This window comes from Mandrillus leucophaeus, unplaced genomic scaffold (genome assembly GCF_000951045.1).
Source record: "Mandrillus leucophaeus isolate KB7577 unplaced genomic scaffold, Mleu.le_1.0 Scaffold884, whole genome shotgun sequence".
NCBI lineage: Eukaryota > Metazoa > Chordata > Mammalia > Primates > Cercopithecidae > Mandrillus > Mandrillus leucophaeus.
The window spans coordinates 922,480-937,523 of record NW_012109630.1 but is presented as its reverse complement, the minus strand read 5'-3'; the positions used below and the strand labels follow the sequence as shown (position 1 = coordinate 937,523).

At 34.0% G+C, this 15,044-nt stretch overlaps 1 protein-coding gene across 3 annotated transcripts in view; it reads left to right on the top strand.

Annotated features, from left to right (window-relative positions):
- The window catches only part of DPYD (dihydropyrimidine dehydrogenase), a 903,050-nt gene that overhangs the window by 29,541 nt on the left and 858,465 nt on the right, over positions 1-15,044 (top strand). For all 3 annotated transcript variants that reach the window (XR_001004797.1, XM_011969334.1, XM_011969335.1), the window contains exon 2: positions 11,805-11,915. Coding sequence is in view for 2 of the 3 variants with exons in the window: in XM_011969334.1 (XP_011824724.1) it covers positions 11,805-11,915 (111 nt within the window). In the remaining variant the exon portion in view is untranslated. The remainder of the gene's footprint in view (positions 1-11,804; positions 11,916-15,044) is intronic.

Here is a 15,044-nt window from a genome sequence, read left to right as displayed (position 1 = left end):
TAGGAACACTTTTACACTGTTGGTGGGACTGTAAGCTAGTTCAACCATTGTGGAAGACAGTGTGGCGATTCCTCAAGGATCTAGAACTGGAAACACCATTTGACCCAGCCATCCCATTACTGGAGATATACCCAGAGGATTATAAGTCATGCTGCTATAAAGACACATGCACACGTATGTTTGTGGCGGCACTATTCACAATAGCAAAGACTTGGAATCAACCCACATGTCCATCAGTTACAGACCGGATTAAGAAAATGTGGCACATATACACCATGGAATACTATGCAGCCATAAAAAAGGATGAGTTCATATCCTTTGTAGGGACATGGATGCAGCTGGAAACCATCATTCTGAGCAAACTATTGCAAGGACAGAAAACCAAATACCGCATGTTCTCACTCATAGGTGGGAATTGAACAATATCACTTGGACACAGGAAGGGGATTATCACACACTGGGTCCTATTGTGGGAGGAGAGGGGAGGGATAGCATTAGGAGATATACCTAATGTAAATGACGAGTTAATGGGTGCAGCACACCAACATGGCACATGTATACATATGTAACCTGCACGTTGTGCACATGTACCCTAGAACTTAAAGTATAGTTAGGGGAGGGATAGCATTAGGAGATATACCTAATGTAAATGACGAGTTAATGGGTGCAGCACACCAACATGGCACATGTATACATATGTAACCTGCACGTTGTGCACATGTACCCTAGAACTTAAGGTATAATGAAAAAAAAAATACAGTATGCGTTACCACATTTTATATATTTTTGATATCTCCTTATAAGTGTTTTCATTTGACACTGTATTTCTCAAATCCTATAATAAAAATATGCAAACTGTATATATATAAAGTATATATGTTATTAATGTTTTGCTATTTAAATTGCTTAAAGACTAAAGATATATAATTAATAGCAAGTGTTAAATTATTTGGTAATATTGTTTTTCTTTTCTTAAATTAAGCAATACTTTAAAATATCTCCTTTGGTTATTCTGACGTTTCTTCTTGATAAAATAAAATGATACAGTCAACGTGATACCATTTGAACTGTTAGACTAAAGGTGTCTTTAAGTTGATGCCCAATATTAATAGTATTTGCATACTTCCTCAGGTGGTAGAATCCTTTCCTTGTCTGTTATGAACTGTTTATGTTCCCTCAAAATTCATATGTTGAAGACTTAACTTCCAATGTGTGGTATTTGAAGATAGAGCCTTTAGAAGGTAACTAGGGGTAGATGAGGTCATGAGGGTGGGACCCTCATAATGGGATTAGTGCTTCTTATAAGAAGAGACTACAGAGAGCTTTCTCTCATTCTCGCTGTCTGTCTCTGCAGCATGATCACACTGCAAAAAAAGGTGGCTGTCAGTGAGTCAGAAAAGGGAAAAGGATTCTTACCTGGAACCAAATTGTCAGGCATCTTGACCTTAGACTTTCCAGCCTCAAACTGTGAGAAATAAAGATCTGTTGTTTAAGCCACCCAACTTATGGTATTCCATTATAAAAGCCTGAACAGACTAAATCATCTACAGAATTACTTACTACCTTTGGCATGCTCTATTCTGTATTAAGAATTGTGAAGTTAATATCAGATGATGTTATTCTTATGTTTGAGTTGTCAGTTTTTTCGGAAAGACAATAAAAAGACTTTTTTTTTTTTTCATTTAGAGATCATTTAGGCACCTGTTGTGTGGTGTGTATTTTAGAAGTGAAGGATAGTCACACACTGGGCCTTGCAAAGACAGACAAAGAGCTTCCTCTGTCTGGCCGACCTTACCTTGTTGAGTGTGAGAGTGACATAATAGATACGATATTTTAAAATGTGTAAACTATTTGTGTTAACTATATGCCCAGTAGAAGTGAATCAAATATTGCAGGCAATATGATGAGCATTCTGAAGGAATTCATTTGTTTTCAGTTGATAACATTTTTTGATGTTTTACAAATTCGTCATTTTTCATCTGACATGCCCTTCCTGGGAAGGAAATGTAATGTAAATTTACCTAAACATGTTGGGACCAAAGACCCATGAGTTATATACAGTTCTATGGATTATAGAATGATACCTACATTGCTGTATATATGCAATGGATATTAAAATCTGTTTTTGAATTTCATGACCCTTGCACACTGCCATATTAATTTGTGAAAAGCATATTGTATTTTCAGGCAGTCTGCCTTTGAAATTGCAGGGCTTAGGGCAATGATAAGTTCCGAGACCCATGACTCAGTTGGTGATTTGGTTTCCTCTGAGATACATCTCTATTTTTTGTACTACCTTATTTATAGATACTTTCTCACCTATTGTCTTCATCCCTTTTTTATATTCCTCTGCTTTTAAAAATGATTCCCATGTATACATTCAGAATTGACAATATAGGAATATGAATATACATTGGGTTAATAGTGGCTAAAACCTAGTTCTATTTCACACATAGCTAACATGTGGTAAGCACTTACTGCCTGACCACTCTAAACATCTTTTACATTATCTTATTCAATCATCAAAACAACCCTATATTACTAATCACCATTTTACAGTTGAAGGAGTAGAGAGCTTGAGAGTTTAAATAACCAACAAGAATAGTAGTGCTAAGATAGAAACCCAAATTTAATCTCAAACACTATGCATATTGCTTAGTGAATGCTTAACAAAATGAAAGTTGTAAGATTTGGGACTATCAGAGATTCTTTTCTTCATACATTTTTAATAAACGGCAGGGAGTTACCCACTGTGCATAAAGGGAAAATTAGCCTTTGTACAGAGCTAGTAAAATGGGAAAAAAAGTAAGATAAGTTACTTGGAAAAGTAGAACAACCTAGGGGCTTAGAAACCTGTGTCTGGGTGAAGAATGGAAGTACATTAAAAAAATTTTTAGGTAAATGTAAGTCTTTGACCAGGACTGATTACCATGCATTTCTAAAATTTGTAGACTCTCAGGTTAATTGTATCTCAAATGTGAACCTAGGATGCAAAATAAAGCCACATTCTCTCTCTTCTCTTCTCTACCTAGCAGGAGATGGGCCATATCAGTTCTGAGCTTATTCAAGAACCAAAGGTACCTCTGTGAATTTCTAAGATATTAATTAAATCACTCTACACTACTATGACTAATGAGAGACATGGAGAAGGGTTGGATAGTTGGCTGAGACTGGGGCTTTTACACAAGAGACTGTTAAGCAAATACACTGAAAAATTTAGTTCTCCACTGACCAGCCTTTGTTAGATTGTTATCTGGATAAGGCAATGAATACTCATCAAAAACATTAATCGATAGATATTTCTGTTTTTCTGTTAGCTGAGAATATTTATTGATAAAAAATTGGCGGCACGGTACAATGTTATATTGAAATCAAAGTATTTATGCCCAATTATGAAAGAAATGGGAAAAACATGTTTATTATTATTGTTTACTTGATGCATTGGAAAGTAGGAAATAACTTATAGAGAACTCAGAATAAGCCATTAAAGAAAAATTTAAGCATAATTTAAATAAGACAAAACTTAATTTATCATCTTAAGCATGTAAGTACAAAATGTCAGCAACATGCGTATCATTTTAATAGCTCAGAATTATAAGTAAGTAATTACCAGTATTGAATAGGAAAAATTTGTTTATAACTTCAAATGCAAAGGATAAAGGAAGCTTAATGGTATACTATGTTTGGATAATTACTATTGTGATGTAAAACAAAACCACATGTTAAGAAAGAAGACATTTTGGTCAAGTGGCTTCTTGCAATTGGAATTCAAACTCTTGAATAATACCGAAGCTCCAATGTTTTAGGCCTAAGATTTGGTGATTTTATTTGTGACATGAAGGCCTGTGATTGTAATCAATACAGGCTTCTCTTTTTTGCCCTCAGTGGTAATACAGAAAAACTCTCTTTAGATGTGTAATTCTAGTTTGTATGTTTCAGCATTCCACTGCTTCATAGAATAGTGTTAACAGACCAAACAGTGACAGGATATAACTCTCACTTGATTTAATTTATACTTGGCCCTGGATAATATTCTATCATTTCTTAAACTAAGTAAAATTAGTACAGTTAAATTTTTTTCTAATTTTGTTTTTCTGCCTTTAGAATAACCAGTGTTTCTTTATTGTGTTACTGAAAATGTTTGGTAAAGTCAAAGGTCACATTCTTTGATGAGAGAAAAATCTCCCTGTATAAGTAATATACCCTGTATCTGAAAGGGTTAATGGGCTGCTTAAAGTGCTCAATTTATCCAGAGAGGGGACCCTGTGACCGTTGGAATCTGGCTTTGGCCATTTCTTAGGAAAAATGCAATTTAGAAGTCTCCTGTATTATCTGCCAGCTGCTTAGTTATTGATGATATTGACTTTTAGTTTTTGAAAGTCTTGCTTTGGAAAATTATTTTTAACAGCTCTGAACCACTCATGTCTTGTATTTTTATTTTATATCACATTTCATTTGGGATATTATTAAGCCAAATCTTTGGTAACCGTTTTCCACAATCCAATTTATTTTTACCCAAGATCCATTGAATTCAACTCACTGCCTTTTTGCAAAAGGTTAACCCAATATTTCATGTTATGTTATGCTTTCTACTTATGCTATGTGAAAGAAAAGTAGCTGTGATAAGTAGCCAATAAATTACATTCAGAATGTTTATTCTCAAAAGTTATATTACTATGCTGACATAGATAAACATGATCATTTATCACAATATGGATTATGGAAATGAAAACTAAAATAAATGCAGCCATCTTTCTTGCATGTTACCTGGTTGGCTTGCTTTAAATGTTACAATAACTACTTTAAAAAAATGTATCTTTGCATTTCTCAATTTGAATTAATAGATGAAGTTAGCAATGGTTGAAAGCTGAATAGATAAGCAAACATTATATTCTGGAATAAGAAAATGTTTTCACTTTTTTCTATAAGCATGAGATTACTTGAATCTTCTAATATTGGCTTTGTAAAATAGGTTGTTTTAGTATTATTTCATCATAAGGAATATACCATTTAAAATTACAGCTTTATTGTATATTTTTCTTCAAAAAGACACAGATATCTAACTTGAGAGACTGAAGAAATATGATTTCTGTAATATTTAGGAGTTACTAAAAATAATCTTGTTACATTTATATTGAGCTAATAAAGGAAGTTTTAGTGCTGTTTATTAGAGTGGATAAAGTATGTGGCTAAATCGACTGAATGTAGAATTTTAATAGGATTTTATTTTTGGTAACAGCTTTATTGATATATGAAGTTCACAAATCAATAATTCACCAATGTAAAATATAGAATTCAAAGTATTTTTTGGTGTATTCAGAGTTATGCCAATATAACCATAATCAGGTTTCTTCACTCCAAGAAGAAATCATATCCTTTTTATAGTAGCTGTCTCATTTCTCCCTAATCTGCCAGCCTGAGCAATCACTAATAGACTTTTTATCTCTATAGATTTGCGTATTCTGGGCATTTTATATAAATGGTATCATACAATATGTCATATTTTGTAGCTAACATCTTTCACTTAGCATAATGTTTATAATATTCATCATATTGTTTTTGAATTTCCCAAATTTCTTTCTGTTATTGATATCTAATTCCATTCCAATGAAGAGGGAGAACTATTTTGTATGATTTAATATTTTTAAGTTAGTGGAGACATTGTTTTCATTTAGCATACAATATATCCTAGAGAAGATTCCATATAGTGTTGAGAAGAATGTGTATTTTGCTCTTTTAAAGTGTTATGTGGATGTCTGTTAGGTCTTGTTGATTTATAGTTGTTGTTCAAGTCTTCTGTTTCCTTTTTGGTCTCCTGCCTAGTTGTTCTATCCATTATTTAATGTAGAGTATTGAAGTCTTTAATTAGTATTGTTTAAAGGTTTGTTTCCCTCAAATTTGTTTGTATTTTGGGCCTTGTTGTTAGGCACATATATGTTTATAATTGTTATATTTTCCTGGTAGATTGAACCTTTATTGTGATAAAATGTTCCTCTTTATTTCTAGTAAATTTTTTTGTTTCTTTAAAACTTTGTTGTTGTGATGTTAGTATGGGCACTGTAGCTTTCATGCTGCTGCTATTTGCATGATATGTCATTTTCCATCTTTTACTTTCAACATATTTGTGTCATTGAATTTAAAGTGTGTCTCCTAAAGACAGCACATAGTTGCATCTTGCTTTTTATCTAGTCTGACAGTATACATTTATACTGTCTATTATAATTTCATAATTACCTGTACTTTACTGTTGACCTTTGTTTTTTTCATGTGAAGAGGAAGTTATGGTTACTTTCTGCCTGAAGAACTTCCTTTAATTTTATTTTTTTCACTATTTATTTATTTATTTATTTATAGATGGAGTTTCACTCTTGTTGCCTAGGCTGGAGTGCAGTGGTGCGGTCTCGGCTCATTGTTACCTCCACCTCTGGAGTTCAAGTGATTCTCCTGCCTCAGCCTCCTAAGTAGCTGGGATTACAAGCACCTGCCACCATGCCTGGCTAATTTTTGTATTTGTAGTAGAGACAGGGTTTCACCATGTTGGCCAGGCTGGTCTTGAACTCCTGACCTCAGTGATCCATCTGCCTTGGACTCCCAAAGTGTTGGGATTACAGGCATGAGCCATCATGCCTGGCCAAGAACTTCCTTTAGTAATTCTTATAAGTCGCATCTGCTAATAACAAATTATCGCATTGTTTGTTTTTCTGGGAATGGCTTTATTTTACCTTTATTTTTTGAAAGATAGTTTTGTTGGGTATAGGAGTCGTGGTTTACATTTTTTATCTTTTAGTACTGTGTATGTCTTATCCCACTTCCTGGTCTCTGTGGTTGATAATGAGAAATTCACTGTTAAACTTATTGAAATTCTTTTGTACATGATGAATTATTTTTTCTTTTGCTATACTCAAGATTTTCTTTTTGGCATTGACTTTCAGCACTTTTACTAATGTTCTTAGTGTGGATCTCTTTACATTTAGCATACTTCACATTCATTGAGCTTCCTGAAGGTATAGTTTAATATTTTGTTCTGCTTTATAAAAAAATTAAATTGGGCAAATTTTAAGCTGGTATAACTTCTGTATTTTCTCCTCCTTTGTCTTTTCTTCTTCAGGCAGTCCCATTACAGTATTTTGGTTTGCTCAGTGGTGTATCACATATCATTGAGGCTCTGTTAATTTTTCTTTATTCTTTTTCTATTTGATCTTCAGATTGTCTTCAAGATTCTTTCTTGATCTGTCTTTAAGTTTGCTGATTCTTTCTTCTGCTAGTTCAAATCTACTATTGAACTCTAGTGAATGTTTCATATTAGCTCTTGTATTTTTCAAGTCCAGAATGCCTGCTTGTTGTTTTTGTTAAAATGATTTAAATAATTTATATCTCTGTATGGATATTCTGTACTCTCTAAGACATTGTCAACATACTTTCCTTGTAATGGCTGGTTTGAAGTGTGCATCAGTTATCATGCTGCTATAAAGAACTGCCTGAGACTGCGTAGTTTATAAAGCAAAATAGTTTAACTGCCTCACAGTTCTGCATGTCTGGGGAGGCCTCAGGAAACTTAAAATCATGGCAGAAGGGGAAGCAAACACGTCCTTCTTCACATGACAGCAGGAAGAAGTGCTTAGCAAAGACGGAAAAGCCGCTTATAAAACCATCACATATAGTGAGAACTCACTCGCTACCATGAGAACAGCAGTTTGGGGGTAACCGGCCCCGTGATTCAATCACCTCCCACCGGGTCCCTCCCATGACCACATGGGGATTATGGGAACTACAATTCAAGATGAGATTAGGGTGGGGACACAGCTAAACTGTATCAAAGTGTGAAATTTGACACGTGGGCCCTATTAATGGGTGTTACTGTTGTCTGCTTTTTTTGTGTGTCTATATGGATAACACAATTCTGTTTCTCTGCATGACCCATACTTTTATAAGTTGAAGACGGAACATCTTACATCTGTCTCTTATACACATCTAGATGTGTATAAGAGACAGGTGCAGCCTTGGATATGTGTAGTCATTCTTGGGTGTCCGTGGTTTTATCGGGTGTCTCTTTGCCTTTTTCTGTGATCTCTCTCTTAAGTTGTCTGCCTGTATTAATGTCAAACCCAGATCTTAGTTCCAATGGCTTCTGGTTGATTTCTTTATTACTTTTGCTGTGGAATATGAATTGTTCCACAGTGTGATTCAGTTAAATTTGGGCCCTTTTTCAGTGGTAGTTTTTGAAGCGAGTCCTTGAGGTTTTTTGTAACTCTGGGAGAACTCATCTTATGTTTCCTTCCCTGGTTTTCCCTTATGAACTCTCTGCCTTATGGTTTAGTTTATTGTTTTCAGGAAGCTACCTCCCTCTTCTTAATTGTTTGACATGAAGGTTTTTTATTGTGTGTAAGAGTACTCTTAGGTTTGAACTTCCCTGCATACAGGTTCAAATAAAGTCAGTTCCTTTGGGGGGACCTTTCTGTTCTTATGACTTGTGTCTTCTGGGAAAAATTCTCTGGGCCACCGCTCCAGAGCTGAGGGTAGTGACAATGGCCCACTTCTCTCAGAGTTACATTTCTGCTTTTATGAGCAAGGTGCTAGGTATAGGCAATAGCCTCTAGTTCTCTCAGCTTGCTATGCCTCGTGTGCAAACTCTACCCAGTAAGTGAGGTGAGGCAAGGATAATCAGGGCCCTGGTGTTATTGGCTTGATATTCCTGAGGTAAAACCTTGGCTCTTTGAGTGGAGGCTGGATGGAGTAACAGAACTCCGGACCTGTCAGCTTCACTTTAGTCTCAGCTGCACTCAGTTGCAGTTTTGTCTCTGTGTAGAATGGGGGAGAGAGAAAATGAGAAATGCTGGCATCTTACCCCTGCCTGGGAGATACCGTAGCCCTCAACTGGTGGCTGGGGTGGAGCGAGCTCTGTGTTTTGAGCTATACCCATCTGAGGTAGAATGACTGTCACACTGGACTGAAATGGTGTGGGTTATACTTCAGATGCCATAGACCTTCACTCCTTTTACCAGTTTTAGTCGGTTTTCATGTATTATTATTTCTTCATTTGCTGTTTGCCTTAAGGCAAATTTTCAGAGACTTTAAAGGGTTTTGATTTTTACTATTTTTGCAGTTATGTTTATTTTTATGGGTGTCAGTCTGCAGAGGTCCTTACTCTAACATTCCAGAGGTGACTTCTTAATGGTCATATTTACTGGCTTGCTCAAAACAGGGTTTGAAATTAATTTTTCATTGAGCTACTCAGGTACAAATTGATATTATTTAAACATGTTGTTAAAAATGTTTCCTACCTTATGTCTCAAAGAGTGACTTTTAAATATAGGCCTCATCTTTGGATCAGGTTCAATATAAGTCCCATACTCAGATGAACAGAATTCCAATTCAATTCTTTTTGCATATAAACTGTGAGATCTTAAGCAGGTTACTTAACCACCCTCAATTTTTTTGCTCATCCTAAGTATTGAGATATTAGTAGCTGTTTGTAAGTTAAATTACATAATGGATGTGAAAGCTTTTGAACTCTTAAACTCTAAAAACTTAAAACACAGAGGATTGTTATTACCACTTTAAATCAAATGCAGAATGAAATGAAGTGACTTTTTCTGATTTTATTCTTGTCTACGAATACTAAGTATAACATTTATTTTAGAAAGTCATTTATGATTTTTAAATTCTTCATATTAGCATGTGATACTCTTATAAAATCGGCTAAGATATCACCTAGAAAATGATTACTCTAGATATGTTGATTGTGGAATTTCAATAGTAGAGGGGGAAAATAACATTTTTAGCTTGTGTCTGGTATTAATAGTATTATTATTTTATCTGTCCATTTATTTTGGTCTTTTTGATAGTTCTCTGTGGATCTCAATAAGAGTTCATTTTTATATGTGAAAATGATGAACATGATCCAATAATTTTTAAAGAATCATGGAATCTAGATTTGGAAGGTGATCTTGGATTTGGTCAAATCTAGTAGGAATTGCATTCTCAGGTCCCCTGTCAAATTCTTACCTATCCCCTACATGAACAAATCATGGACAGAGGATTACTGTTGCACATAGCCGCTGGATTCCATTTTCACTACACTTCAATTTTTAGGGTGTTGGTAGTTTAGAAAACATGTTGTATCATGTTTTTCATTTATTCTTTACTTCCGATTCAGGTGTTGCTGTATTTTGCATGTGAGGAAATCAAAGATCAAAAAGATCAATGGTTTACTCAAAGTTATAAGACTACTAGGAATTAAAAATTAGATTCATGATTTTTGAATCACTATTTTACAGGAATAAGCATATGCTACCTACCTGGTGCTGTATATCATAAACTGAAAGATTTTTAAAAAGTCAGGAATCCCTCAGCTCAAAACATGCATAGTTCAGAAGGGAAGAAAAATTCTTAAAGCAGCAGTTACTGTTTAGATTGGAATACTGTGGTAGAGATGTTTCAGTGATCTGGAACAGAAAATGGATCTAGATTATTTAGGGGTAACTTCATGGAAGAAGACGACTTTTGAAACGAACATCATTTAAAATGACTGCAGTAATGTCAGCTAGAATGATTTCTAATGCAATCTCAACTGTCACTTTTTAATTTATATCTGAATCCAAATCTTCCTCCATTAATTTTCACAGCGTTGGTTCTGTATTAATACAAAACAAATTAAATCTCTCTTCCGTGTGAAAGCTCTTCACCTACTGAAATACACTGTGTCTCTCCCAGATCTTTTCTCCAGGCTTTTCTTCAGCTGTTGCATCTAACTTTTCAACACATAACCATTATTGAAAGATGGTAGGTAATAATGTTAGTTTGGTTAAACAGAAGCATTTGCTGCTACCATGGTTTCTCCTCTCTGGTGAAACAACAGTATGTTGTTCATTGTTGTTGTTGATATTTATTTGTTTTTCGTGAAGAATTTTTTTTCTGGTCAAGAATTGCTTCTGTCTAATTAGTAGAAAATATAATAGACATTACTTCATTCATATTTTGCCCAGTATTAGCCTATTAATGTAAGCTATTTGAGATCCATGCAACATTTTAAACATATATTTTAGCTTTTTATCAATGTATAATGATATACATTGATATAATGATATCATTATATCAATGTATAATGATATACATTGATATAATGATATCATTATATCAATGATAACATTGTTAGATTTTTTCCTAAGAAAAGTATATCTTCTCACTTTTTCCATATAAATTTTCACTGTATTAGGATTTTCCCATACTGAACTTTTTTTTTTAAAACCAAATATAGGATTTCTCACTTGATTTTATTAAGCATGATCTTGCAAATTTGGGGTGATTCTTCTGATTTACATACAATCTTTGTGTGTGTGTGTGTGATTCCTAAGTTTTCTTTCCTAGCTCACCCTTTCTTTAAGGGCCTGTAGGAGGAAATCCTAGATAAAGTTTGATTTCTAAAAATGCCACCAGACAAGGTGGCTCATGCCTGTAATCCCAGCACTTTGGGAGGCTGAGGTCGGTGGATCACTTGAGTCCAGGAGTTCAAGACCAGCCTGGGCAACATGGCAAAATCTCATGTCTACTAATAATACAAAAATTAGCCAGGGGTGGTAGCATGCACCTGTAGTCCGAGCTACTCGGGAGGATAAGGTGGGAGGATCGCCTGAGCCTGGAAGGCAGAGGTTGCAGTGAGCTGAGATTGTACCACTGCACTCCAGCCTGGGTGACAAAGTGAGAGAGACCCTGTTTCAAAATAAAAAATAAAATAAAATAAAAATAAGTTTAAATGAATGCCAACATATTTCTGTGTATTTATACATTGTTTATGCTATCTTTAGAGCATCCTGGCTTTAAATCCTCGAACACAAACTCATGCAACTCTGCGTTCCACTTCGGCCAAGAAATTAGACAAGAAACATTGGAAAAGAAATCCTGATAAGAACTGCTTTGTAAGTACCACAGATACACTATTTCATGCTGAAAATTATCTCACTCCACACAGTGTAAGACAAGATTTTACATGCACTTAGAAATACAATTAGGTATTAAAGTACAGCTGTGATTTTAAAAATATTTTAAATATTTAATATTTGAACAAGTTTGAAAGTGTATTTTTAATTACATTGCTTTAAAAAATCTCCTGAAAACAAATTATATGCAGGTTGAGTAACCGAAATATGAAAATTCAAAATACGCAAATCTAAAACAATTCTTGTGTTAAGTGTTTTCAATAAGAGATATGCAACCTGTAAATTTAGTTTGGTGCCAAAATTTCTTTTCTCAAAATCTTTAAAATTAGTCTCAAAATTGTTTTGCCTGTTGACACAATGATACAGAAGGGTTTTCATATTAATGATATAGGCTAAATGAAGGAAGTTATAGATACACTGGTATCTGTGGACTTTAAAAATACACTCTTACAGAATATATGAACATTAGATGTTCTATGAAGATCTAATAATATGAATACCTAATATTTCTAGGTGAGGTACAGGAGCAAAACAGCATTTCTCTGAGATTACTGCTAGAACTTTGTTTAACTGTATCTAGAAGGTGATTATAGAGCTGAAACTGTGAGACCATAGATAGGATATAAGTACAACCTTAAAGGCGATGTTAGAAATTCCATCTTAAGGTTATATACATTTTTAAATTTTGAAAGAAATGCCTTTTTACCTGATTTCCCCAAGTTAATTTACCCCAAATTAATATTCCCAAATTAATGAGTGAGACAGTAGTATTAGCTTAACATTAGCTCTATTGGAACTTTGTATATACTTTCTTATAGAATGTATGATTTTAGTTTATGTACTTCTTTCCTTCTTCTTATATCATGAACTCTTTGAGGATGGGAATTGAGGGTGTGTGCTCATATGTACTTGTATTTATCTAATTTTTAGTTTTTCTATCACCAGCCACAGGGCAAGTTTTTTGAATGAAAAAAGAAATAGAAACAGAGAAACAATATTACGTGAAAAGATCCCATAGACACTTAATTACAGACCTCAATTTTGAATTCAGTTTTTCTTGGTCCAGTTTTGGGAGCTTTGCTTTCTACCATGATACTTCTAGTAGAGGTCTCTAAAAGGAAAACAGTGTGATTCAGGTTGTTCAAGGAATAGGCCGCTTACAAGGCATGACCCAGTATAATGATAAGAACAATTGAAGAACACTGAAAAAATAATCTCCTAATTTTTAAACTTGAAAGCTCTTAAAGACTATCAAGCCTAAATCTCTAATTTTTAAAGGTCTGAGAACTATGATCAAGAGACACTATGTGACTTCCCTAATGTCTCATATTTATAAGTTTTCAAACTATTTATGGTCAGGATTTTATTTTGAAATGGAGACTTTCTTTATTATGATTGCTGTTGTTGTTATTTTATGGAAATTAGCATTTGTATCTCATAATGTGATCCTATAAATTGAGGTAATTTTATCGTTTTAAAAATAATGACCAAAGCGCAGTGAGGTCAGTTTTCTCTGTCAAATATATATTGACACAAATATTTATAAAAGCAATTTACATAGGGATGCTATTTATACCTAGGGATGCTATAACAGGATACCACAGACTAGGTGGATTAAACAACAGAGACTTATTTTCTCACAGTTCTGGAAGTTTGGAGTCCCGGATCAAGGTGATTTCTTCCAAGACCTCTCTCCTTGGCTTGTAGATGGTGTCTTCTCCCTGAGTTTTCACTTGGGGTGTGCTTATGTCCAAATAAGAACATCAGCTGTGTTGTATTAGGACATACGCTGATAACCTCATTTTAAATTAATTACCTCTTTAAAGACTCTCCAAATATAGCTACATTTTGAGACAGTGGGGGTTAGTTAGGACTTCAACATAAGATTTTTGGGGAGATATAGTTCAGTTCATAACAATAATTTTAAATTATCACTTATACCAGTAATTTATTTTCTAATAACATATCTGAAGGAAAGAATTAGGAATGTAGGTAAAGAATTAAGTACAAAGAGGATTATCTTAGGCATTATTTATTCAGTGGAGACAAATGTAGGGGAAATCCCACTGAATTCCAACCAGTGGGTCATGGTTAAGCAAATTAGAGTAAATTAATTCAGTGGTATATTGTGCAATCATTAAAATGTTTTTGAAATAATCTGGATAAATTCTGTCTGCATTACATGGTAAAAGGATTTAACATCACTATTCAATAGTGATTGTGTACACTTACACATAACCATACCTTTATATATATCCACAAATAACAAAAAAAATACTGAAATGTTAATATTGATTATATATTTTTTGGCACTTTTGTATATTTCACGTCTTCTATGAGTATTAGTATAAAAATAAAATGGAAACTTTAGATCTGTGTTAAAATGATAATCTCAATTTATAAGGTCAGATTTATTGCACTGATATCTATTAGTTTGAAGACTCTCTGTGACATTCATGAATTTCTCAGAGCAGTGAGGTTTATTCCCAAAAGTGAAATATGAAGGTAGGGTTGAAAGTTATTCTCAGTGTGGTTAAATAGTACTGTTCCTTTCCCATTTGTTATTATCCTCTTCATGGTGGCATAAAGAATTGAATGAAAGTGTCACCAAAACATATGGTTTGTTTTTCAATTCATAAAGACCCAAATAGGATGCCGGAACTTTTATCCCCACTAGCTAGCCAGTAACCAGTAACTGATGAGATATGAAAAAGTTTTCTTCTTACCTCACTGACATCTCCTTTCTTGTTTTTCTTCACTTCTTTGTTGATTATTTCTCCTCTCACCCCTTAGATATTTCAGTGCCCAGAGCTCAAACTCTTTCTTTCTTTTGAAATAGTCACTACATTGGTTATCTTATTATCTCCTTACTTGTAATACTATCTTTAGATTGAAGATTCCTTTATATTTCTAGCCTGCATTACTGTCTCTCAATCTATATCTATATCTATATCATCTATATCTATATCTGCTATATTTTTCTTATGTTTACTTACCAAAAACAGAGTTATAATTGGACCCAACAATTGGAAAAGTTTTTCTTCAGGCATTATATAGTCCTCTCTTACTATCTGCCTTCTTCCTTCCTTTTTTCTATTTATTTGGTGC